The sequence below is a fragment of the Pempheris klunzingeri genome, chromosome 11, assembly GCF_042242105.1.
Source record: "Pempheris klunzingeri isolate RE-2024b chromosome 11, fPemKlu1.hap1, whole genome shotgun sequence".
NCBI lineage: Eukaryota > Metazoa > Chordata > Actinopteri > Acropomatiformes > Pempheridae > Pempheris > Pempheris klunzingeri.
The window spans coordinates 9,536,986-9,562,693 of record NC_092022.1 but is presented as its reverse complement, the minus strand read 5'-3'; the positions used below and the strand labels follow the sequence as shown (position 1 = coordinate 9,562,693).

The 25,708-nt window shown below is 40.3% G+C and overlaps 3 protein-coding genes across 7 annotated transcripts in view; 1 reads left to right on the top strand and 2 right to left on the bottom strand.

Moving 5' to 3' along the window:
- Positions 1 to 5,965, bottom strand: part of pex14 (peroxisomal biogenesis factor 14) — a 45,373-nt gene extending 39,408 nt beyond the window's left edge. For all 3 annotated transcript variants that reach the window (XM_070840155.1, XM_070840156.1, XM_070840157.1), the window contains exons 1-2: positions 5,880 to 5,965; positions 4,632 to 4,682 (exon numbers count right to left, since the gene is read on the bottom strand). In XM_070840155.1, the coding sequence (XP_070696256.1) occupies positions 4,632 to 4,682; positions 5,880 to 5,915 (87 nt within the window). In that variant the 5' untranslated portion in view covers positions 5,916 to 5,965. The remainder of the gene's footprint in view (positions 1 to 4,631; positions 4,683 to 5,879) is intronic.
- A 1,730-nt stretch (positions 5,966 to 7,695) lies between these two features.
- Positions 7,696 to 23,905, top strand: dffa (DNA fragmentation factor, alpha polypeptide). Of its 3 annotated transcripts, XR_011585228.1 has the most exons (7): positions 7,696 to 7,893; positions 8,888 to 9,046; positions 9,143 to 9,297; positions 9,778 to 9,982; positions 10,955 to 11,082; positions 11,630 to 11,896; positions 23,887 to 23,905. XR_011585228.1 is itself a non-coding variant. In XM_070839600.1 (6 exons), the coding sequence occupies exons 1-6, from the start codon at positions 7,800 to 7,802 to the stop codon at positions 11,840 to 11,842; spliced, it is 945 nt and encodes a 314-aa protein (XP_070695701.1). In that variant the 5' UTR covers positions 7,696 to 7,799; the 3' UTR covers positions 11,843 to 13,058. The 3 variants fall into 3 exon arrangements, 2 of the variants coding, with proteins under 2 accessions (XP_070695701.1, XP_070695700.1); XM_070839600.1 differs by lacking the exon at positions 23,887 to 23,905 and having other exon boundaries at positions 10,964 to 11,082; positions 11,630 to 13,058; XM_070839599.1 differs by lacking the exon at positions 23,887 to 23,905 and having other exon boundaries at positions 11,630 to 13,058.
- masp2 (MBL associated serine protease 2) lies at positions 15,284 to 18,325 on the bottom strand. Its single transcript, XM_070840240.1, has 5 exons — positions 18,158 to 18,325; positions 17,892 to 18,069; positions 17,121 to 17,252; positions 15,689 to 15,885; positions 15,284 to 15,457 (listed from the first exon to the last, which is right to left on the bottom strand). The coding sequence occupies exons 1-5, from the start codon at positions 18,323 to 18,325 to the stop codon at positions 15,302 to 15,304; spliced, it is 831 nt and encodes a 276-aa protein (XP_070696341.1). The 3' UTR covers positions 15,284 to 15,301.
- Positions 23,906 to 25,708: the final 1,803 nt, after the last annotated feature.

Here is a 25,708-nt window from a genome sequence, read left to right as displayed (position 1 = left end):
AAGTTTACTTGAAATTGAACGTGAAAATATGAAGATAGACGCTCTCCACACTTGCCTTTGTTCTGTGCTTCTGCAGAGCGTGGAGCGTGTTTACAGTCAGTGTGACAGGATACTGAATCTATTGACTGTGAGATGGCAGGTGATCAGATTTATTCGACTTTTCTCTTTCAAGGAGGTGTTGGAATCTGAGAAATCTCTCCTCACACACCCTTGCATGCACGCTCACGTATACGTATACGCACACACACACTCTCACCATCACTTCCCACCCAGTAATTACAGCGGGGCCGAACTAGTGGCTGCCACCTAGTGACCGTCTTCTCCAATAATCATGAAATATCTTCATGGCTCGCGCCCCCACTCGGACCATAACTCTCCTTTACTGCAGACAGCTCCAATAAAGGATTACAATTACAATTAAAGTAATGAGCAAAGAGGAAAAAAGGAAAATCTCAGAGAAGGTTCCCTTGACTAACTAAATGGTAGCCTAGTTTCTTGACAGAATGGAGTTACATACCAGACTCATTACTGGCTCCCATTTCTTATTCTGCCCCAATAATTAATTTGGAGCATGTTGAAACCTGGAGTCCTCAAAAATTAAAATAATGGTTTTAAAAGTGATGAATGTGAAATGAATTGAAATATGAATTATCAAATAAAAGATTAACTTCTTGTTATTTTTGCTTTATGGTGGTGGAGAAGTAAAAAGGTTCAAATAACTTATGATTCAAACACTTAAATGTATTGTATTCGTTTTTTTCTTTTCTAATTGTGCAAGTCATATAATCCAGTGAAGAGAATATATAAAATTCACACACCGATGACAGATTGCAGTTAAAAGGACATATCTTTCTACAAACATGTTCCATGCGGAAAGTCATTAAGGGCGAAAAATAACTGAGTCAAGACCCAAAAGCAACCTCTGACTTCCTGGTATCACCACTGTTACATTTGTGTTACACCCACGTATAAGAGAAGGGAAAAAAAAGAAATCTCTGTTCAGAGCTAACATATGAGGAACATCTGTCTGCCTGCACCTCACACGGCTCAGCAGAAGAGGCATCAGGGAGGGAGAGGTGAAATGAGGAGAAAAAGAGCCAGAGAGAGACAAAAGGGGACAGTAGCAGCGGTGGTGCCTTCATGTTGCTGGCTGGACCGATTACTGTTGGCACATCCTCTGCCAACCTGCCAGCTCCCCCACAACTCCTGCACTTAACACACTGTTCCTTTTTCCCCCTCTACAGTACGATGGCTATTGCAGAGGAGCTACGGAAATTTGGAGACTGCTGAGCCAAAACAGATCACTTCAAAGCAGCTTATTTAACGCTTGCTAAATTTTTCATCACAGTCGCTTAATATCCTGGGGAAGGGGAGCTTTTGAAGTTGCTGTGAGACCGGGGATGTTCTTCTTACAATTCTTTTTCCCCTCCCATTACCACCCTCCCTCTGCTGAACTAAAACCCCCAAACCTAAACACATACACACACTCGGTTAACACTACGTATGCCCACATGCGCAAACAGAGGTCTGCAAATGGTGCAGATCCTCCTGCACACATAAACCACATACTTGCATCCCCACACACAAACACATTTTTCACCAGGGGCCCGTGATGTTTCAGTGTGTGGAGAGTAAAGGACAGGCCCAGTTCTACCAGCGATACCCAAAAGAATTCAAATCCTATTTGGTGAGGGGTCAACTCTCCTGTAGATCAGCTGCACACCCACATGACCCTTCATGCACACACGCAGACAAAGAGCAACAAAAAGTTTCTCAATGAGAGCCAGCGGTTATCCCTTTTTAGCGCTGGATGTTTCGAGACAATATCGAGGACAAACCGAGGCTGAACACTCATTGAGAAGTTTGATATCAGCACACATACAACTTTGTTTTTAAGCGATTGTGTTGCACCTCAAGCTTTAACGAGAATGACAAAAACCTGATTTCAGAACAGCTTGAGCCAGTATATCAATTACAGCTGCAACAAGTCAATCGGGGAAAAAAATAAGATGGAGCTATTTTGAAAATAAATCAGTAATTTCTGTCACTTTTCAAGAAAAAATATTGTGTTTAGCCTCTCAAATGTGATGATTTGCTGCTTTTACTAATTATTATTGTAATTTATGATAGTGATAAGAGTGTCTATGGATTTTGGACTGATGGCTGGATAAAATATATAATTATCATTAAATCATAAATGTCATTTCATAGTATTATTATTTATTCATTTATTTTCAATTTAACTCAGAACACTCGTGTTGAAAAAGTTTGATTACTTTAACTACAGTTGATCTTTTATGATGAAAATATTCAACATTTCAATTTAGTTGCATATAATATACGGTCTCATAACTCACATCAATATATTACTACAGTACTGGATAGTATGTATTTAAAGGGATCTGAATAGCTATAATTATTGTTGTGCTGTGTTTGGGGGGATTTGAAGGCAACTAGGAAAGAGTGATTGGAGGAGACGAGGGGTAAGTACAGAGTGTCACTGCAGGGACAGAGCACAAAGACTAGTGAGACACCGGCAAGAGACTGGCAGGGGTAATGACCATGGCAGTAATGAATGGAAGGTGGGAGGGGAGTGGGGGTTATAGACGGAGACGAAGCAAGCTGGGGTGAGAGCGAGCAAAGAGCAGTGCCAGAGGCTACAGCAGCGGCTGGCAGTGACTGGTATACCAGTCAACTATGGAACACACTCACACAGTCTCTCCCACCATTTTTTCTCTCCCTAACTGCAGGTCCAGACCTGCCCCTCTGGCCTGGATGGTGGCAGAGGCTGTGGCACAGGCCCATGAGCTGGGTCCTCATGCCACGGAGGACAGCCCACGCCGTGCAGTGTGCCAGGGCCTGCTGATCTGGGCGAGGTGAGTCAGAACCTGTTAACATGACTGGTGTCCCCAGCCTGACACACTGGCTTGTCTGACATGCACATGTGCACATAAATGTTATACAAACGTGTGTGCTGCCTCTCTCTCTCTCGCTCGCTCTCTCTCTCTCTCTCTAGCCTCCCAACCCTGCCAGCACTCCCTTTCCTCTCATCCAGATAAAATCCTTTCAGACACAAATTTCAATTATTCACCTCATCCAAATAATGCCATGTGACAAGAATTATCCCTACTGTAATAATCCACTTAACTGGGAAAGAGCAGCTCATCAAAAAGAGAAAAGAGAAAAGGGGTTGGAAGTGAGGGTGGTGGTGGTGGGGGAGACTTGTCAACCAGTCTCGAATCAGGACCCTCATAACAAGAATTTCTTCCCTTTTTGAGGAGGCAGTCTTGAAGCGCACTGGGATGATGAAATTGAAGTAAATTGAAAGAAAGCCTGGGAGAATGCTCCCACAATCAATAACCCCAGGATTAAATTAGCCTTGGCATGAAGAGATGATGGGGGGAGGATGAAGAGTGAATGGTGGTGAATGACATTGAGACACGTAGGCTGAACAATACAGCACTCCTCTAACCTGGATGCTGTGTCCATACAAGGTCAGTGAATGTACCTGTGATGTATTCCATCCCACTTAGCAATAGGACAGCCCTGGCTATAATCATTGTCATCGCTGGAGCCAAGCATGTCTTATGAACACTTTCCTTCACACATTAATGAAAAACAATTGATGTTTATTGTCATTAAAGTTTGCTGGCTTTGCACGTATTCACAACATGGACAACTTCTGAGGACTATGGCTTGCATAGCAGGCTACCTGAAAAAGAAACCACTGTTTTTCAACTTTTCCCTGACATTTTTCTGCTAGACACTCAAATTCCATATCCCTTTTGGGTACAAGGCACAAGGAGGATTGCAGGCTTGCTGTGTGACTAAGACATAGTCCACAGTTGATAAAAGTTTATACAGTGTTTATCTTTTTCCATTGCTGACTTTTGGTTAACCAAGTCAAAATCCTCCTGGGCCCAATTGTTGGTCATGACCCAGACGGAAAATGATGGGCTAAACTACGGACCACAAGGCTTCAGTATGTTTACACTATAAACATGATTAAAGCAGCCATGAAACCATTGGGACTGTGCTAAAACAGACTTTTCTACATGCCTTTTACTCTCCAAAGACAAGGAACATAAAGTAGACTCTCATTATGGTCTTGGGGACATCAGCGTGGCGCTAAAGTGACTGGCTGCTAATTGGAAGCCTTTAACACTTGATCTCACTGGGGAACGTGTAACATCATCTGATTAGCCACGGAAAAGTAGTTTGTTGCCGAAATGATGAAAACAAACCTCTTTAAATCACCAGATCATAAAAAACTAACTCAATGTTCCTAAACTATGTGTCACCAGTTTCCAAGAGTGTGCAGACTTTCATTCTTTCCAAATACAACTGCAGCCCATTTAACTGGTTAGTACACAATCTGGTGACTGACTGGTGAAATCAGTGTTTAAAAAACACAAACTCTGGGGCATTGATAGTTCATAATTGAGCATCATGACATCCGGCATTTACCAATAATTAAGAATTATCATGTAGTAAAGACTAAATTGAAATTGACTATCAATTGAGCACCTTAATATGCGCTCACGTCAAATGGGCATACTTAGATTACTTTGTTATTCTAGACCATATTACCTTATCAGTAAAGTAATTTGTATTAAATACTGAATTCTTACCAGTGCTTCTCTGGGGGGAGCTGCCATATCACCTCCAGGTGGAAGTCCAGGCTGAGAAGTGAACAAACAACTGTATTAGAGTGCCATCTACTGGAGGACTGAGGCTATGTTGGTTTAAGGTTATCAATGTTATGACAGCTGTGACATCCCTCTATCTATCTATCTATCTATCTATCTATCTATCTATCTATCTATCAAATAGATGAATGCTGCTGAAATTAATGTAAGACTAACTACAACTAACTACCAACATGAGTAGAAGAGGTAACATCACTTGAGTGTCATTAACAACTGTTTTATACTTTGTTGAATGCACCTACAATCTAGTTAGGTAAGTGGGAAAATACAGTAAAATCAGCCATTAGTGTTGCGTTTGTCTAACCGCCTTCTGCCCAATCCAGTGTTGAGTATTAATGAATATACATAATGTGGATACATGTGCATTGTTGGGTCTAGACAATTTCAGATGGATAACTGTTTGCTCATGCACCATTTGATTTAGTAAGCAAGTACTATAGTAAGTAAATAAATTGTCTTTTTTTATGTTTGAATGCATGATAGTCATGAATTCAGCTAATTGCTTCCTTTTATTCCCTGCTTCATCAGGAAACAAGAACGAATGCTTCAGTTGTGACCACTGCACATTCACTTCTGGACACCATATGGTATGTATGCTGCTGAAATAAAAAAGCATTGTAGATGCTGCAGCAAAGCGTAAATCTGTCCATGGTGAGATGTATGAGGCACAACTTCCTACAACATTTGTTTTTTCTTAATGTGATCGATGCTTGTCAGCGATTTAGACCAATACAGTGTTTTATAAAGAAAGAGCCGAGAACAAAACCACCTGGCTTGTTTGGCTTCCAGTGACCTTTCCCTCATCATATTGTTAACAGCACTTTACAAAACACACTAGAAGCTACATGCCAGATGGAAGGACGCACATTTGCTCATGGTGTAGCTAGCCGACTAGATGAGCAAGTTTTGGCAACGTGTGGTAAAGCGCATGAACGCCAGATTAGCCATTCGTGTCCACTTGTCAACAGCAGCATGTCAGAGGGGCAACTTTTGAAACGTTGCAGGAGCTAGCTAGCATGCTAACTAGCAACTATGCTAACCTTCGCTAGCTGAGTAGTTATTAAAGTAACTAAAGAAAATGTTGACACAGAAGGGTCGCAACAGATAAACACATTATAACAGCTCACTGTCGTATCTGGACATGGGGAGGTAAATGTTTTAGCTGCAGACCTGTGTTGGTGGATCAGGGTGGTCGGTGGATGCCATCTTCCTATCCCTTGTTTGCTAACCGACCGATCGAGTGATCCGCGCTCGATTGCTTTTACTGAATGTCAATGGCCGTCACAGAAAGTGACAGTTTGACTCATAGTGAACACAGCAGAGTTCACACGAGCACGTTATTAGTCTGTGTTTACAAGAGACGTGTAAGTGCAATATTTACTGAAGTGATAAAACTCTATAATCTAGTAATAAAGTAATAATACGAAAATTAAAAAATACAATAAGTCAAACTACAGTTTCACAGTGGAGGAAATGACTGAATCGACTGAATTAATTTATTTATGTAATTTTATTTTATTTTTTTTACAAATAACACGTGAAATAACGAATGCACTTGCTGTGGTAAAGATCCCTATTTTATTTTTCCATCTCCTTTCTTCACCTCCTCACTTCACATTCTTTTCCCACTTCCTGTTCTTTCCTGTCCTCATCCCTTATTGGCTCGTGCTTTCACCTTGTGTCAGCCCTCATTTACCTACATCTTTTTTTTTTTCCAAAATCCCATCAGCAGGACTCTATAGAGGTAGAACTACGAATCCAGAGAGAATCTAAATCAAATAACTGTCCCTTTTCTACAGTCTTACATATATTAAAGTTTGCCAACAGAGACACTGGAGACAGGTAAACGAGACAGGATGAGAGGACTAAACTGTAGAGGGTGAAATTGAATCTTGAAATTAGAGCCATTCTCAGCTGACTGGATGTAGTTAACTCATTTACCTGTTTAAGTTTACCAGATAACTCCTTATCTATTGACTGCACTCCATCTTATTTACCTTTTCACCTTTTTCACCCCCATGTTTGCTTCTTGCTCCCTTTGTATTTATTAAAAGCAATTTAATGAATATTTAATGAGTTCGAAGGGGGAAAAACCTTTGTTGAGAATACTGGCATTCTCTGGCTTTCTTCCCATGCATTCTGATCTGATGCCCATGATGTTTTTTAATCTGAACCTCCCAATTAACATGTGCAGATGACAAAGTAATGCAAAATTGAAAGTATACATTGAAGTGCCTGAGCTCTTCTCTCTCTCTCGCTCCATATTGTGTAGTATTTAAACTACAGAATATAATTTAGAATTGGTAGGTACAGTGGATGTTTTAGCATTACAGGTTTATTGCACAGGGATTGTGTCATAAATGCTCATCAGAGCGACAGCCTGCAGAAAAACAAGCTGTTCTTGGTGTGTCTGCTTGTTTTGTTTTTTGGCAAAAAGTGTCCTGTTGTGCCTAGAGGGTAGAAGTTGGTACAGGTTGTGTCCAGCATGTGATCTGCAGTGGAGCATCCAGGGGTCATATTCATTTTGGTCCCCTCTCGTATGGGGTATTCTAGGTAATGAGAGAAGAAGCTGTGAAAAAAGAAAGCACTGACCCTAATTTAACTTAAAAAAACAGAGGGAAACAGCATTAGGAAGACAGTGGCAACAACACTGGGATCAGTATGGGATGCCATTTTAGTCAACATTTAATACTTAAATACACACAAATACATATAAAATGAATAAAAAATACCTACAAGATAAATTCTGAAATAAATGGGCCCAAATTTAGCATCTATCTATCTATCTATCTATCTATCTATCTATCTATCTATCTATCTATCTATCTATCTATTGAGTTAAGTAGAGTAGCTACAGTGAGACACAGGGGAGGGGGTGGAGGGTGGTGTTATGTATCTCCAGTAGGTGGCAGTACTGCTACACTGATGATGGCGGCTGCTGTTTTAAGCCCAAGAGACGAAGAAGACGAATCCTCCACGGCGGCGGTTCCGTGTTGAGACAAGAGCCGATAGGGAGCTGCTGTCGTTATTTTTGTCAGCGTGACGATAAGAGACAGAAAAACAGCTCCGTTTCTCCGCACAAAGCCGACGATGACAGACAGGAAACCGTGTAAGGTGTGTAACTTCACACGGCAGAAATCATACGGGCTGGTGGTTCCCTCCTTAGAGGAGCTCAAGGTAAAAGGTGAGTTAACGTGGACTGACTTTAACTTGTAAGCTGTGAACTTCAGATGAATATTGTATATTTTGGTGACTGTATTTATCGGTCATCCCAGTTGTCATCAGTCTGTGTTTTGCTAAACAACAGTGGAGAAGTAGAAGAGGAAAGTGAAGCACAGTAGCTGTGATGTGCAGTGTTTTTCTGCACCCACTAACATCCCCGCCGTGCTGCACAGTTTCAGCTTCCTGACCCGTCAGGATCACGGGCAGGCTGTGTAGCAACGTCTCCATCGTGTTCAAACTTGCAGGAGCTAAACATGAAACATCAGGCTATACCCCCCTCCTGTCCTCTGCTCATTCCTTGAATGCTCGTCACCAGGCGTTGCCCAGATCAATGCACACTTCAAGGCCTTCAAAAAGAAAAAAAAAGTTTTGATCTATCACTGAAGGGCCACTATTGGGTTTGTGAAACAATCTTAAAAATATATAAAGGTGTGTTTTGATAAAGTCCAGTAACTGCAGATGACACAATACCTGGAATTTTGTTATTTGGAGAACTTCCATGAGTACATTTTATATGTGTATATAATTGGAAAGTACAATAAAATGTGTCATCAGGCATTCGCAGTATTAAATTGTAGTACTTAATTTAGTGTGCAGGAAGTTTTATTGTATTTAACAGTTATGGTTTTGCTCACCATGATGCTTCAAAGTTCAAACCTACCAGAGGCAAATCCATCAGACACATGGCTGATGGGGACAGCTGAGGTGGAAGAGGAGATGACAGCTTAAATGAATAGACTTGTTCGAGGCCCAGAAGTCATTGGTATTTGCTTGAATCAGCAAATGGTCAGCTGGTATGTGAGGTATTCTACTGAATAAAATATTTAGCTTGCATACATTGTGGGGACTGGTTGTCCTGAAGTATGGTTATGTGGTGAAGGACTTTATAGTATCAAAGTTCTTTGTGTATGCAAATAAGATCTGTAAAGTCTGTCATTTCTCTGTTCTTCCCACAGGATGTGAGTTTCTTGGGTTCAGCCCCACTGACCAGGTGACAGTGGTCCTAGAGGATGATGGGACGATAGTGGCGGATCAGGCCTACTTTTTGTGTTTACCCTTAAACACAAAGTTCATGCTGCTGCATGATGAGGAGAGGTGGTCTCCAGTTCGCAAGAGTAAGCAGGTTTACGCCTTTGCGAGTTTTCTCTACAGTCTGGACTGATTTGATTCGTTTTTTTGGTGTTTTAATGGTGATTTGCTTTCCATTGTAGTGGACGGAGGCACGGCCTGGATGGCCAGAGAATCTGTGGTGCTGGAGGCCGATGCTGTGGACGCCTTCAGTGCTGCACCACCCTGGTTCGACCTGGCCCAGCAGCTGAAGCAGGACCTCGCCAGCGTCATCCTCATGTCTGAAGCAGACTTACAGGTACTGCACCAACATTATTCCTCTATTTCACCAACAGGGTTCGATGTCATGCTTGTCCCAGCATGCACTGGTGAGAAAACAATACGAAATAGTAATTCATGAAAATGACTTTCCCCAGTTGTCACCATTAGCGTTTTAATCTTGGTTCTGTTTAATGATGAGGCTGGTGATATTCTGCATATTTATTTCTTATTGTGCCATGGAATTATATTATATTAATAATGATGGATTTATTGACAATAAGAAATGCGTTTAGTAACAGTAGCCTTATCTTTTAAAGCTGAAATATACAACATTTGCCTCATAGCAGGAAGGTCTGTTCCTCTTTGAATTGGTCATGTTCACATTGTAATATCTGTCACTCATCTACAGTTTTTGAAATGTTTTTTTTTGTTTCATTGTTTGTTGTTAGTGTGCCTTTTAAGCTCAGTTAAAATATTTGATTGCGTTAGGTTTAATTCGTGTCCTCTGCTGTTCCAGACCTTAGTGGATGCCCCATGCCCTGAGCTCGCCTCTGCTTTGGGCTTCCAAGAGAAGAGGGCAGAGGACCTGCAGCAGACACTGCAGAGGGTTTTGGACAGACGAGAGGAGGAGAGGCAGTCCAAGGAGTTGCTCCAGCTCTACCTCAAAGCCGCGGAGAACGAGGACAGACGGCAGGAAGAGCCAAACCAGCCCAGCCAGGGAGGTATGGCTGTGTCATTTTGTGGTGGCTTTCATTCTTATAATTCAGAAATAGTCATCTTGACGTAAGATCTAGGACTTTTCAGTCCTGGCTTATCCTCCCAAGAGGTTTCATAGTTTTACTGTGGCTTTCTGACACAATATAAACTATGTGATAAGTTGTTGCTTTTGGTTAGAAAGTCATACTGCAGAAATTCTGAGTATATCACAGCAATACTAGTTCATAAAGGTGCAGTGTGACAGGTTTAGTGGCACTGAGCGGCAAGGTTGCAGATTGCAACGGGCTTAATACCCTTCGCCTCATCCGTCTCTCTCCAAGTTTGTAGGAAAAGCTACGGTGGCTGATGAGGATTCACGCTCCCTCATGCAGATAATCTTTATTGTATGGTTCAGTTTATGATAATAAAATACCATTTGTTTTTATCAAGTGTATTTGCTGTAAAAATTGTAATTATTATTATCCTGTGATTTTGTTGCTGCCAAAACTGTAGACGAGTGTCAGGGACATCGCTGACGAAACCATAATCAGCATGTAGGATTAAATTTATAAGACATCTTAAAGATTCCAGAAACCTGAAAATAATCGTACATAAACATGTGTATATCATGTTAATTTAAAACTAAGAACATTTGTATTTAATTGACCAGTATTTATCCTTTAATTTTCGTCATTGAATAGTGGCAAAGCAGCATGTCATCAAATCACTATAATTAATTTAAAAAAATTTTTAAACGTGATGAAAACAGCTCTAGCTATTATTTCTTAACATGTGTTTTTTCTTATCAGTGCCAACACAAACAGATCAAGTCAGTAATGTCTTATAGTGTGTAGAGGGCTCATAGGAGGAGAGCTGTGCTTGTGCCTTTTGGTCACTAGGTGGAGCCATTGTTGCTGCTGAATGATCCCACCTCTTCTAGCGCTGTGTTATAGCCGTGCCCTTATACAACTGAAAAAGAACCCATTTTAATGCGTCAGGGGATGGAGACGCGGATGTGCCGGACGGGGTGGAGGTGGACTCTGCGTCTGGATTCATGCCCAGGACGCTGATGGTCCTGAAAGGGAAAACAAGCCCAGAGACCAGACTGTCCACTGAGGATCTGCAGGTAGTCCACTCAAACCACTGATCCAGTGTTCCTCTCCTTCTGCAGATGGAAAAACAATTTTGTACATGTTCTGTAAACAGTTGCAAACACTCTTCAGCTGTCCTGTATTTAATCTTATACCTATATCATTCATTTTGACACAAAGCTTATGCTGTAACGTACCCTGTCAAGTCTAATAAGCAGCTGCACAATTGAGGAAGCAATAACATAAAACTGCAAGTCCTAACACAACACAGTAATGCGTAATTAGTGACACAGTTCTGTTATATAATCTAAAGGGCATCTACTTCAGCTGAAATGCAAGTGTAAGATTTTGTCCAGCCTCATTTTCATGCACAAGGAGAGTAAAATATTAGTAGAACCTTTCATGATAATTCAGTCCAATACACCAACACCATTAACTTCAACCTCAAACCATTTTCCTCTGGCACACGGGCAACAAAAACTGAACATTATAAGCTTCACAGGGGATAGGATTTATTACAGGGAAGTCTCACATGTTCACATTTGCAGTGTTTGAAGCGAAGCCTTTTCCACGTGTCTTTAGGTGGTAGTGAGCAGAGGGGTGGAAGCTATGGAGCAGGTCCTGGGCTGGGACAGAACAAGGACGTCTACGCTGCTGCAGGCGTGCAACGCTGAGCTGACCAGGCGTCTCCAGCAGGTTCAGGCTGTGCAGTCCATCAGGAGCAACACGCAGCCAGATGGCAGCCAGCAGTCCAGCGAGAAGAGCGTTGAAACGTCAGCCCAAGGCAGCAACTAGTCTGAGGCTTCACCTGAGCAGAGACTGATAAGAATTCACACTACCAGCCTCAGGGTCAGTAGAATGGGATTTACCCTGTGTTACTGATAATATCCATATGCTGGAATCCATGAATGTTAACGATGTTGACGTTTGTATCACTTTCTAAAACTTGCAAACCACTTGAATGCTTTTGCCTCAAGAGAGAGAGAAGCAAAGTGATTTTCTCAAGTCATGTTTATCAAAGACATTTTGGTATTAACCACTGGCATCAACATCCTATTGGCTCCTTATTTTGATGCATGTCATGCTGTGAAAATAGTCACAGATAAACACATCCATGTGAAACTTAAAGCTGTAGTTTGACACTTTGGGAAATATGATTATTCCCTTTCTTGCTTAGACTTAGATGAGAAGATTGATACCGGTGGTGATAATCCTCTCATCATCTAACTCAAGGAAGCAAATAAGCATATTTATAAAAATGAGGAAATTGTTGCTTTATCTATTTATATATAGATTTTAACTGTTGAATCAGCTTCCTAGTAATGTTGTTTACATTGTGCTCCCCCCTAAACACTGCCAAGGTAGACAGGTGTGCACTGCATTTTATTTTAGAACCCTTGCCAAAGAAACCCTGTGGCTTTCCACCATATGGGGAGTGACATAATAGATTATTTTGTATATGTTGGAAATTATTTTCATATGCCATCACTGAAATGACACCTACATCTGGAGTATTTTTTAGGATTTGGGAGTTAAGACTAGCAGTGTGACTTATTTCAATCAGCTGGCATATATGTGTGTATATATACACACATACATACATACATATATAATGCTCCCTCTACAGTGCCAATGTTTCAAAGTCCTAGTAATGCCAAGTAATTTTAGAACTTGTGATGAAAATACTAGAATATTTATTAACATATTTCCCTACAGGGAACATAAACATTTTCAGAAATGTACAGTTGACTAAATGTGGCATTCGGTTTTCCTTTTGTACCACAGTCTTCATTTCTGTGCACCTTGCTGTGAAATGTCATCCTTACTTGATTCCTGACCATTTAGGGAATTTCTACTCAGACTAATGAATGGTAGAAATACCATAATATGATGGCACAATACCAAAGTAACAAAAGTTACCATTTTTTCCTGAGATATATGAAATGCTGAGATTGACCAACTAGATTTGTGTGAACGCTAAGAATGAGTGAATAAATCAATTTGAATGGGGCACACAGACTAATTTATCATTCCAACAAGAGAAGATGAGCTGAGGAATGACACAGCTTCATCTTTGAGTTACACAGAGCCAATATTTCTGGAAGCGAGCTCATTTAAGACTTTCGTCTTTCATATACTATTATGGAAGTTATGTATCAGTCCTAGTGGCTGTGTGACGTACTGTAAGGCTTTGTGTGCAGATCTGTGTGAGTCATAGGTCATGTAATAGATGGCCTTTGTCACGCCTGTCATCTCGTCATCTGTCTCTCGAACAATGAACACAAATGATGGTGGATTTGAATTTGTGGAAAGGATCATTTTTTTGTGTCGTGGCGAGACGGAGACTGGCACCCCCACCTTGGGCTTGGACATTAGATACAGAGAAAAGTAGAGCAATTATAAAGGTCTTATTTTTTTTCTCTTCACTCTGTATTATCTATATTCTGCAAAAAGGTTTAGCCTCAGCATCCTGCTGTTTTATAACCCTGTTAGAATTTTCATGAGGGTACCCAACACATTCGCATTTTGTATTTAATTAAAAACACGTACGACAAACGTTACAAAGGGAAGTTGTATATTACCGTGCAGAATGGGATTTAAGGTGCCTTACATAAACATGCTGAATGGTACTAGGAGGGATTTTCTAAAATAAACTAGCCCTCAAGCTTTTGACAGCACTGTTGTCAAACATTTATTTATTTATGAATATTAAATGCAGGTAGAATTATGATAAATCTAACTAACAGACATGATTGTGTATTCTTAAGGCTTTTTCTGAAGACTGGAAAAAAAAGATTTATCTAAATTTGATACCTTAATTTAAATATACATTTATAATCTAAAATACAGATTAATGAATGCTTTTCTAAAAATGTCATTTTTGACACAGAAAACCCCCCCTGTATATACCTCTCTTCACATACAGTAAGATCACATGCAAGATGTTGAGTTGACAGTGCTTGTGTTGTCAAATATTAGCTGTAAGCCTAGTGGCTACACGCTGCTGCTAGATTTTTTCCAACTGTTGGTTAATGGATTTCATGGTGTGCGTAATTCCTGTGGAATTGGCTCCAACTAGGCTGAAACAGTCAGAAGTGAGAGTGGTATGGGAGCAGCCGATTGTGCTATCATGTGTCACGCTGTCTTGGTGGATTAGATTGTGAGTTAACAGCGCTTCGGTAACAACTGCAGGTTTGCTCTGTAAGCACCCAGTTGCCCTGGGGACTGTTTGGCCATTTCATGCTGGAAACAAACCTCTTTTCATGTGGTCAGGTGGCTTTCAGAGAACACATGTCCACCGAAGACCTTATGATTTTGTTGTGTTGCAAATGCCAAGGTGATGTATGGGTCAGTGCGTAGCCTGCCTTACTAAGCTGCCGTGGCCTTCAAAGTACATAGTTCACAGCAGTTCAGTCAGTGAGGTTTAAAAAAAAAAGTCAAATTCACAGAAAAGTGGTGCTGGCATAATGCCAAGAGACGAGGAAAAAAACAGACGCCGTGAAAACAAATCAACGCGACTGTGATTCTGTCCTGCATCTACACATTCAGATGTGCTCCTTTGCCCCTCTTGTGGGACTCAGATGGAGGAAATGTTAGTGAGTGAGTGCACAAGTGTCAAATGAAATGCAATTTCATGGGATTGAAGAACCCTAATAATGACTGTTTTGAAAGAGGAGTAGAGCTTGGATTGCTTAGAACAAGCTGCATAATGTATGAAGGTTAAACGACCAGCATTCGCCACATCAGACTGACCGACTTCACGAATACTTAACAGAATTAATTTCTTATTTCTGCATTGAGCACTGAACTGCGTCTCTGTCTTGAGCTAGAAATGAGCAGAACGGTTTGCAGTCAGCTGCAGCACTTGGAGGAATGCTTTGCTTTCCTCAAAATCCTTAACTGATCAAATGGCTTCAGGTTATTTGCAACTTGTAATATTTACAGTATTTTAACTAGCAAGTCGACGTGTCCTTTGAGTCTTCCTTTATTTGCATGAGCAAGGCAGCAATAAAACATCTAATACAAAAGTGGTGAAAAGAGGATTGTGCTGGTTAGATTATAGCAGCATCTTACCGAACAAAGAAATAAATCAATTAGACAATTAGATTAGAAATTAGATTCTCTCCACATTTATCTTTATAGGAACAGAGTCACAAAAATGATGTGTTATGTTAAGTTGTCACGATGTAAAAGTCATGCTGTAAAATGTTCATATAGTATATAATTGCTCTTTCAATGAGTTCAAGAGAGGGACTAGGCCTTGGTACTGGTGTACTTGATCTTCCATCCTTTGTTTTTCCCACTAGAGTCAGATCTGAAGGCAACATGCACTTGGTAACTCCCTGTGTCGATGCGACCTGGCAGCACCGATCCACAGTAGGGTCCATACTCTTGTCCTGCTGTTGAAATCTTGTAGAAAGGGAACATCGGTTAAGAAACCGAGATGTTGATTCGTTAAATGGCTGCCTGATTTATGTCCAGCCAAACATAAATAGGCATGAAACAGCATGACCATACAATTTATCACCTGAGGACAAGTCGCTAACAAACTGCCTCCGCAAGCATGAGGAGGAATACATTGCTTATTCATCGTCCTGTGTGTGTGTGTGTTGTGTTGTGTTCTGAAGTCACATGACTAACCTTCAACATATCGTATGGACAGGGGACATCTTGGTGTCCCTCTATGTCAAAGGGTTCCAGGAAGTCCAGGATTATTCTGTAGCCTCCCGGCAAGTGGATGGTGTGGTTGCACTGACTCATGGGTGGGTAGGGACTGGGATAGCCCGGACTGGTCAGAATCCCAGACGGCGAGGTCAACACCTGGCTGGGGCATGGTACTGTAGGGGAGACTCACACGCTCGTTAAAACCCCTCTTAAACAGGAACGTTTTGAGCCGTGTTTTAGATATTTTGTCCAGTTCTCAGAGCTCAGGCTTTGGTATGCTAATTTGAATACTGATGAACAAATTTGTGATCGACCTGCATTTATGGATCGTGAATTACTCGTTATGAAAGTTTTTTGATTAGAGAGATCCATTTTTTCACATCAAATGAGACATTTCCTGGCATCATAACTGATGGGATTCATTTAGGTTTGCGTTATTGCACCGGCAAGTGTGCAGATGTTGTAATAGACAAAAACAAATGAGTATTGCAAAGAGGCTGAGTTGCTGCAATTCGTATAATTAGTACAATCTGTAGGCAGATAATCATTTTTGCCTATTCATTGCATAATTTGTTTTGTCACCCTTTTTCCTCTGGCAAAGCATAATAATTTAAGGCACATCAACTGGTAATTGTGATTAATTACCTGGTGTCAGTACGCTATTAGTGCTGCACACAGGTATCAATTTTTAATGCCATTTTGAAGTTGATTTTCCCTTCGGAATCGACAGTAATTAACCTTGCCCAACGCCAGCTGGCAGAGATCAAATACTTTATGCATCAGTATGCCTTTTCAGTCGGAAATTAGTTAGCACAGGCCAGCTATGACAGAATGAAATCCAATCTAGAAAACTATCAACTGTTTGCCCTCTGTGAAGTGTCAGAAATGTGTTTTTTGAAGATTTGTTCTGCACTTCTGTGAAACCTTGAAAGCAAATGGTATTTTCTTCCAATAATTAGGTGTAGTAGCAAGCTGATCTCATTTTCATCCTCCCTTCTTGCAAAGCCTGAAATTGAAAGCATTTGTATTTTAATTGCTTTTTTTTTTTTTTTTTTTAAATATATAAAAACCTCAAAACCGCATCAGCAAGGTGAGCCAGCTGAAAGATTTGGTCATTGTTTCATACTACCATCAATAAATCCTGTACAAGTAAAATATGTTGAAGCTAAATACATCAAACATAAGTCAATGAGCGCTAATGGAAATTGCTTTTCCTTTTTTCTGTCAATATCTGCTTGTTCTGAGGAGCTGAGCAGCAGTGCGTTTAGCTTGAGAAACACCACATACGGTATTAATAGAGATGAATGTACAGTCAAACGCTGAGTGCCAAGCTCTTAACACTGCACCCTGTCCACCTGACTGAGCTCAGATGAACATGTGTGTCGAGCTTTGGTCTGCATGTGCTTACCTGTGCATGACCTTTTGTTGGCATGAAGAAGATACCCTTGTCTGCACGTGCAGTAATATCCACCAATGTAATTGTGGCAAAAATGATCACACACTCTCTCCCCGTCTATCTTGGCCAGACACTCATTGATGTCTGTTAGAGAGCAAAAGACGAGAGAGTGAAACACATCATTATAAATGACCAGCATAAAGTGGAATTGTCTTTATACTATTGTCATGTCCTAAATATGCCTAAACTCAATCTCCGAATGAGTCTGGTTTACCTTAACGCTTGCAAAAATTGTGACATTAATTGGCTAAACGAAGGTGCTACAGCAGGTTCCAAGGTGTGATCATTACATTCATTTAAAACAAGATTGTAAATTGTAAAAGTATCGAAAGAATTTCATAATTTCATTTATATGTTGTGGAAAGTATCCTGGAAATGAGAACCAGTATATTTTGTTTGAATGTAAAATCAGTGAAATTTAGAAAGAAGCATTTGTCAAACTATTATTTAAACTGCATATTAACTTTTACATTTGGATAAGCAGATATAGTTATATGTATGTTAGACTTCATTCCATTGTGTGCCATTGTTTTGTCGCTAATGTATTTGTTTTTCTTCACTTTGTCTTTCTAAATCTCAATTTGAAAGCATTACTGTATGTCTCTACAATGATATAATCCTGCTATTATTTATCTAGAAGCCCCATTACACATTGCTTGGTTTAATTACAGCTGCTAAAAATGTATCTGCCTTTCGGCAATAAATGTCACTGTTCTGCATCACCTTCTGAGGTGTAAAATGCTTGGAAGCCGGTGAATCGGCCCTCGTTAGAGTAGTCACTCCTAAAGACCACTGACATGAGGTTCCTGGCTGACAGGATGACGGTGTTCCTCGGGGCGCTTTCTGAGTTCTTCTCTTCCTCACCACAGAACCGCAAGGTTTCATTCCCTTCTGCCAAAACCTGGTTTGACAAGGTCAGAGAGCTTTTAGTGAGCAAGCTACACAGTGCAGTGCAGATAATAGGAGTTTGGGGGTTCTCTGGTACGTACCTGGATGTAGTCATATTCACACTGGTTTGAGGGTTCCATGCTGAAGTGGCTGAAGTAGAGTTTGACCCTGTGGCCATCTGGGACAGTGATGTTCCACACTATGTGCTGGTGGTCAGGGTATGGCTGGGGGAAGTTTGGGGAGGTGAAGCTGCCATATAACCCTGTCATTTCCACACTCAGCGAGACGTGGAGGAGAGAAAATAAGACAAATACACAGCAGCTTCTGGGCAAAATTAGTTGTGATGGCGGCAGTTTCAAGGATTATTTTGAACAAATAAATGCTAGCTGACACTCACCTGGTCATGTTGCCTTAACAGTTTCCAGCTGTTTTGCGTGTTTTGGAATGGTTCACTCTCAGTGGTCCGAAGGTAAATGAACCCGGTTGGCCGGCCGACATTTAGGTAAACAAAGTGAGACGGGCGCATGATCGCTTTGTCATCATTCTCCACCCTCCTCTGTCACAGAAATCTATCAGACTCATATTCTGTTTAACAAATTGTCTTTTCCTTTAATAACCTCAAATCAGCTTTTACAAGGGGGAATTTATCATTTAGACGAATATGACAGTAATTAGTGTTTTTTAGTGTCTTAAAATTAATAATATTCACTGAACAATCACAAGGCTCCCAGCACATCACTTGGTTGTCCATATAATTACACAAAATTAAAAATAAGAAACACAATTTAGAGCTTTTTAGTTTTTTTTAAAATGTAAGATTTCTAAACATCAAAATAGAAAATATGTATTTATTAAAACAGAGATCACCCATCACATGTATCACTCTTCACTGCCCCGTGAAACTTGTTTAGACAGTGATGCTGATCAGACCAGACTCATGCCACTAATTATTTCAGAGCCCGCTTGCATGATTTCCAAGCAACAAGGCTGTTGAATAAATCCCCAGAAAAAGAAATACTCTATAACCACCGCTTTTATCAGGCCGGCCCTTTTCTTTGCGCCACAACAGGAGGGCTCAGGAGGGAGAGCAGCGTCTACTAATCACAGGGTTGGCGGTTCGATCGCTGGGTGCTCCTGTCCACTTGTCGAAGTGTCCTTGGGCACGACACTTAACACTAAAGCTCTGTTGCAATCAGCGAATGTGAGGCAAATTGCAAAGTGTTTTGTACAAAAGCTGTATATGCAATCCATTTACCATAATTACTGTATCGGGGATAAACAGTCAGTGGTACATCAAAAACATTTTCCCTGTGAATGAAACCAGACTGCATCATGTTTTTTGTTTTTTTTATTACATGTCTGCGTCTGCACTGTGTCAAATGCTTCAAGGTCAGACTTCATTATAAATTCTTTTATAATGAGGAAATTGCAGAGTATTCATGCTGTCTGTTTTGATGGAATATGGATAGTGATGTTATTCAGAAGTGATGGGGCCTTTCAACCAGTAACAGTTGTACAAAACCTAAGCTTGTAATAATCAACCCCTGTTTTCCCTACCACTAAAGCACTAATGGCTAGTATCTGAAGTGAATTATAGTAATTATCCACATAAACATCAATGCTAATTTCCTTTTACAAATGACCTCTGTGATGGTCCTGTTTTTAAATGGTGCCATAACCTTTTCTTTTTTCACCTGACTGTGAGCTGGTGGGATGTTGAGTCACAGTGGAGTCTGTGCTGACAGCAGATGTTCTCCGCTTGGACATGATCCAGCTGCCATGCAGGCTTTGATGCTCCAGCATGATGCACCAACATAAACGACACCACAACACAAAGCACAAAGCATTCCTGGAAAATCTGACTTCATCATAAAAAAACAAAAATCTATTAACAATGATTGTGGTGTTTGTGCTTTCTGCATCATTAAGACCCAGGGTCTCATTTCCGTTGCCTCTGGCCAAAAAAAAATTAATTTTCACATTTTTGGGCCTTATTCCAGAGAACTCAGTGGGCTTTTTCTTCTTAGGCTTACCCCCCAAGGTGCTGTACAGCCTTATGATGCTATAACCTTCCTGACAAACTCTTTATTATTGGTCTCAAGTGCACAATTGGTTTTAAAGATATCCCATCGAGTTTTACTTGTTGGAGCAGAGAGATCTTCTTTAAACTCCCTCATGACTGAATATTTGCTGCTTTACAAAGGGCCATGTTTCTTTATTGGTTTTTATTGCATCACAGTCGGGCTTTGACATATCTGTATTTTATTACTTAATAAAAGTGCTCTGTTTATCTGTTTATTTTTAGCTCAGTTAATCTACAAAACAGTTCACTTTTAGCAAAGTTCAAATACGTTAAAGGGCACGGCAGAGAGGAGTTGGATATGACTTTGTATTAAAACTTAATGATTCAAGTAGTTAAATATAAATGTAATAATTCAACTAACGCTGGTTAGTGACATGAATTTTTAATTCATTCAATTTTTAAATATGTTAAAAAGAAGTTGAACAAAGCTACGTAAATACTCAGCCTTAGATGTTGGAATGCAACTCCCACTCCCCCACTTGGTCTCTCTGTGACCAGCTGTATACAATCACTGCTGCATCACAAAGAGACATGAATGGACGCATCCCAAGTCTCTTAAATGGCATTCACATTTCCCTCACTTGCGTCTTTATCTTGCTTCTTAGTCCCTCCTACTGAGGATGGATGGAGAGATGCAAGGAAACCAGGAGAGGAGAGAGGAAATGGAGCAATATATTTTACGATAAATGAGAAGTCCTTTCCTTTGAAGTGTTACCTGAAGCAATGACCATTTCTGATTATGGCAGCAGCTGATTATACCTGGATCTGACCTTATGTTGTTTGGATGTTGTGTCTGCATAGGTATACTGAACTCATACTAATGAAGGCACACTTGTTGCCTGTTTTACAAGCATTGCACGTGAATAACAACCTGCATTGGACTCCATTAGTGTCCCACATAAACCCTAATAATAAACAACCATCCATGTCTGCACAATGACTAGATGAACATAATCAGTTGCAAATTAGTTGGCAACTTAAAATGTTGACTTTAAAATATTTGACAGTTTCTATCACTCTTATTAGCAGCAATTAAACAGGCTCTAAACAGATCACCATGCTCCTATTTAATCTAATAAATACTAGACTTTGAGGAACAGCAAACTAAACATTGTCAGCCTCTCAAAAACTGAAAAACAAAAATGTATTAATAAGAAGATTTTGACACTTAAATCTGCACACACATCTGTCTATCTATCTCACAGTGCTACTTCAGTGACCCGAGAGTCCCAAAATGCTCCAACCTAATTGATAGTCATTGATAGGTGACTAAGACTTGAATTGAAGAAGCCAGTGAATGTTCATTTATCCTATGAGTAGAACTATTAGTAGAGTAGAGTAGTATTTTGAAGAAGAGTCCCACACATTTGTTGCCATAAAATGGATCTTTGAGGAATGATGGATCATACATGTTGTCAAGTATAATTTCCCGTATTGAAAGCAGTGTTTTAAGGTTTGACTTTTTAGTAATTCTACTTCCTAAATGTTATTGCAATGATTGGCACTGAAATGCCACATCTGTAGTCATTAGAAATTGCAAGGCAGCCAATATGTCATAATGTACTGCTTGTTTGTTTCATTGACTGGACACTAAAGATCTTTTGGGTGGGTCACGGACTGTGATCTGCGCTGCAGCCTGTTCTAAAATAGAATAACCATAACCCACTAAAATGCCTAGAGCTACTGACACCAGCACCTTTTCCATTTCATGCTCTTTGTGGCTGCTCAGCTTTATAACCTTTTCACACCTTAAGGTCATACCACTCACACACTAAACTTATACCTTTCACACCCATAGGTCATACCTTAGGGTGTGAAAAACCTTTTATTGTTGCTAGCTGTGGACTGGAGGCAATATTCCATAATAGATGGCAATGAAAGGGAGAATAGCACAATTAACACATTATGCTGGGCAGAATGAAATGTTTGCAGTGCTTGAAGCAATATAATGGTGCACCAAAATGAAAAAAACATTCAAGACATGCTATATCAAAAAATAAGATACAATGAAAAATAACAAATAATGAAACACGAAATGAATAATGAATGAAACAAATAATGAATAATAATGTTTCTGTAATATTGTTCAGTTCTAACTTCTGAACTTTTTAACAAGTCTCTCTGTAGGCCAAGCAGCAGAGCTGAAGTGATGTCCCCTAAAAACAAAACCTGTGAGTACAACTGCTGACATCATGACAATATCCACGATGATTTGTTGAGATATGAGGGCATTTTCTGATTCACAGCTAAAAGCCCTAAATTCAAAAGAAACTCACTGGGCTGAATGTAACGTCTGAAACAAAATTCCACAGGCCTGTTCACTAACTAACTCGCTGCCAAAGAACTGACTTCAAAAATCATCATTATGATGCCATCAATTTAAGGAGGAAGGAAGGAAAAGGAAAGTTGTCTATTTGTAGATATCTAATTTTTTAAAATCCAAAATCGAGGTTGTTACCCAGAGATTTTTTTTTTTTTGCAGAACTTGAATGCATTTAAAGAGCCTTAACAGCAATTTGTTTGTTAGTTTTAACATAAGAGAAAGATGGCTGATACAACATTGAGGATTTTACATTCGCACAAGCAAAAGCTTCATGTAGACAATGTCCAGTGTTACATGGTGAGCTTATATGTGACATAAACCAAGCAACTCTGAATCCCATCCTCAAAACACAAACATTCACTGGAAAAGATCTCACACATATGAATACTGGGGTAATGCATGCGTCATGAACAAAGCACATTTGCAAGGTACTGACGAAACTCAGTGATGTGTTTGTGCATGTACCGTAGCTAATTTGCTCACACACAGAGACACTGAGTGTGCACTCAAAACGTGCTAAGACTTAAGGCACAGACCGTTTTGATCTTAGCATGATCAAATCTTGAATGCCCATGTGCGCAAGACAGACGCTGTCCAGCATCACAGCGCTGTTTTACCTGCTTGCTGTACCATGCAGTAATGAAGTGCTTCCTCATAGGAACTCAGTCAGTCATTAAATAAAGAATAGGTCACCTGAAATCAATTGAAAAGATGTAAGGACAGTGACTGTTTGTATCTGGAGGGTCAACAAAATGGCATAGATGGAGATGCAGGGAGAGAGAGCTTCAAATCAGTGTCATATCAGATCCTGGAAGGAGGCAAAGAGGGGAAAGTTTCGTTCAGTTTGTTCTCATTTGGCGTAATTTATACATCTCTCTGTGGTATCTCTCTGAACATCTTGTGCTGGAAACAAATTATACTCCCAGACATCCCTCTGCCATCTTCATCATCACCCTCATCCTCGTTCACAGTTGTCTCACCCACCCACATGCTGTAAACTGTAATTATGGACTTGAATAAGTGGGGATGTGTCACTTGAGCTGAACACAGAGGAACAATGTAGAGTTAATCCACTGTAATTTGCTCGTCCACTGTAGTTAAGCAGAAAGTAGCGAATTTAAGCTTCCACAGCACATTACCTATGCTGTAGAATAGCAAATAACACTCATTCTCTCATTCGCCAGCATCTGATTTCAGCAAACTTTCAGTTCAGTGATGTAGAATGCTGCTTTCGGAAACAACTACATTTAATTTACACAAGAAAGAAAACAGGTTTCACATGTGGTTGCTTCTGGCTGTTCTGGGGACTCACTCTGCTGTTGCCTGGACTTGACATGACGCTTCGGGGCAGATGTTCATGAGCTGGAGAAAAAGAATTAATTGAATGCTGTCAGTATATATTCACATTTTTCTTTGTTCTGCAGGGAGCAGCAGATTCGGTTGAACATCTCCATTTACCTTGCCAGTGTTCTTGATCATTGTGCGTGGGTGCGGAGAATATATTAAACAAAAATAGACCTGGAAATGTCTCGTAGTGATTTCTTGCTAAAATCCACTTCAATTTCCTGCATATTTTTTGACCACCAAACATTTTCATTCTTAAAGCAAAAACCTGACAAATTTGAAATAGATGATGGTTTCAGATTAATGAAAATTGCCAACCTTTACAAAAAATTAAATCCTAACGAAGCCAGTTAGTGTTTGTTGTGGTGGTATCAGAAAAGCGCAGAACAGGATGGGCTGACTAACGTTTTTCTATTTGATTAATTTGCCATAAAAGGAAAAGTTTCCAACTGGTTTAAATAGATGATTTATTTGCTGTTGACCATTCAGTTGGTCAACAGCTGCACTCGCTCCCCCGCCTGCCTGCCTGCCTCTGCCATCTCCATCATTCTCCACACCTTTCTCCTGCAATAAACCTTTTGAAACCCAACTCCCATCTCTTTGTCTTTGTCTGCATTCGGGCCCACTACCTTGTTGAGAGTAACAAGCATCTCCTGATGATAATGATCAAGAATGGCTCCTGATGAATTGATGTTGAGCCTTTTTGTGTCGGATTTCATTCCTGACGTCAGGCCCATTACTCTTTCAATTTAGCCCGGCAAGGCTCTTTTTCACAGATAATAAATACGGTAATTTCCTTGCTAATTCCAGCAGGCCCCAGCTTTTGGAATTCAGTGGACTGCCATGAGGCTGTAAAGCATTCGGTGACGTTGGTGCAAACAAGCAATGATGAGAAATGGCACACAGGTGCTGCTCTCGCCCCTGAATCCTTTCCTTCATTATGGTGCCTCAACGTCACAGTGCTTTTTCAAACAGCTCTCTTTTACAAAACTGAGAATTTTTTAGCTGAAACACTTGCTCACCTTATATGACTTTAACAAGCCAGAAAAACAGAAGGAAAAGTCACCTCGATTAAGTACATGGTAAACCTGCATCTTTTTAACAACATAATATATTTACTCCTCATGATTATATCACTGATATGGAATAATAGTGCTGACAGTCCATGACTCAATAACTCCAGTATAGATATTGATGCGGGGTTTGTTTCTTGTATAATTGATTAAACATTTTCGGGTCTGTTAGGCTTGAGAAAAATGACCGTCAGCCAGAACATTAAACATGGATCTCCAATATGAGTAATGGCACGACTCTCTTGTCGGCAACAGCGTGGACTTCACATGCCATTAATAAACGAAAACCATCACTCCCACTCGTAATGCTGTGGTAACATTTAGGATCTGAATGGCTCACATCGTTGTTTTTTTTGTCTCTGCATCGCAGCCAGACCATTTGACATGAGGGCATTTCATGTTGTTAGAGCAACTGCAATCAGGTGTATCGCTATCCCACAAGGGCCCAATTGTGCTGAAAATAGTCATAAGCAGCACTACATACTGGTAGAAAATGACATTACTTGAGACCTTCATCTGCTACTGTGGCAACAAATCTATTACAGGTGCAAAGGCAGAGCCAAACAATGACATCTCTGGCAGCTAATCACCGCAGTGACACCCTTGTGATTCGAGATCTATATAGTAATGGTACACATTGTACAGAACACCGCGGTGCTTAAACAAGACAGTCAATATCATTCTGTTGCACTTCCCTCCCTGTCTGCAGTCCTGTTCTTCTAATGATACTATCACCACGAATGGCTCCTGGTTATGAGTCTGACGTTCTGTGTAAAAGTCAAACTAATGAACAGTGATGATAACTCTCACCACTTTATCAGGATGGATC

Excerpts from the sequence above, each read along its gene's own strand:
- dffa (XM_070839599.1), top strand. The coding sequence starts at position 7,800 with ATGACAGACAGGAAACCGTGTAAGGTGTGTAACTTCACACGGCAGAAA. Across the intron at positions 7,894-8,887 it reads AGAGGAGCTCAAGGTAAAAG|GATGTGAGTTTCTTGGGTTC; the intron begins GTGAGTTAACGT and ends TTCTTCCCACAG. Across the intron at positions 9,983-10,954 it reads AAACCAGCCCAGCCAGGGAG|GGGATGGAGACGCGGATGTG; the intron begins GTATGGCTGTGT and ends TTAATGCGTCAG.
- masp2 (XM_070840240.1), bottom strand. The coding sequence starts at position 18,325 with ATGACAGGGTTATATGGCAGCTTCACCTCCCCAAACTTCCCCCAGCCA. Across the intron at positions 15,886-17,120 it reads CAACAAAAGGTCATGCACAG|TACCATGCCCCAGCCAGGTG; the intron begins GTAAGCACATGC and ends TCTCCCCTACAG. Across the intron at positions 15,458-15,688 it reads GTCCATACGATATGTTGAAG|ATTTCAACAGCAGGACAAGA; the intron begins GTTAGTCATGTG and ends CCTTTCTACAAG.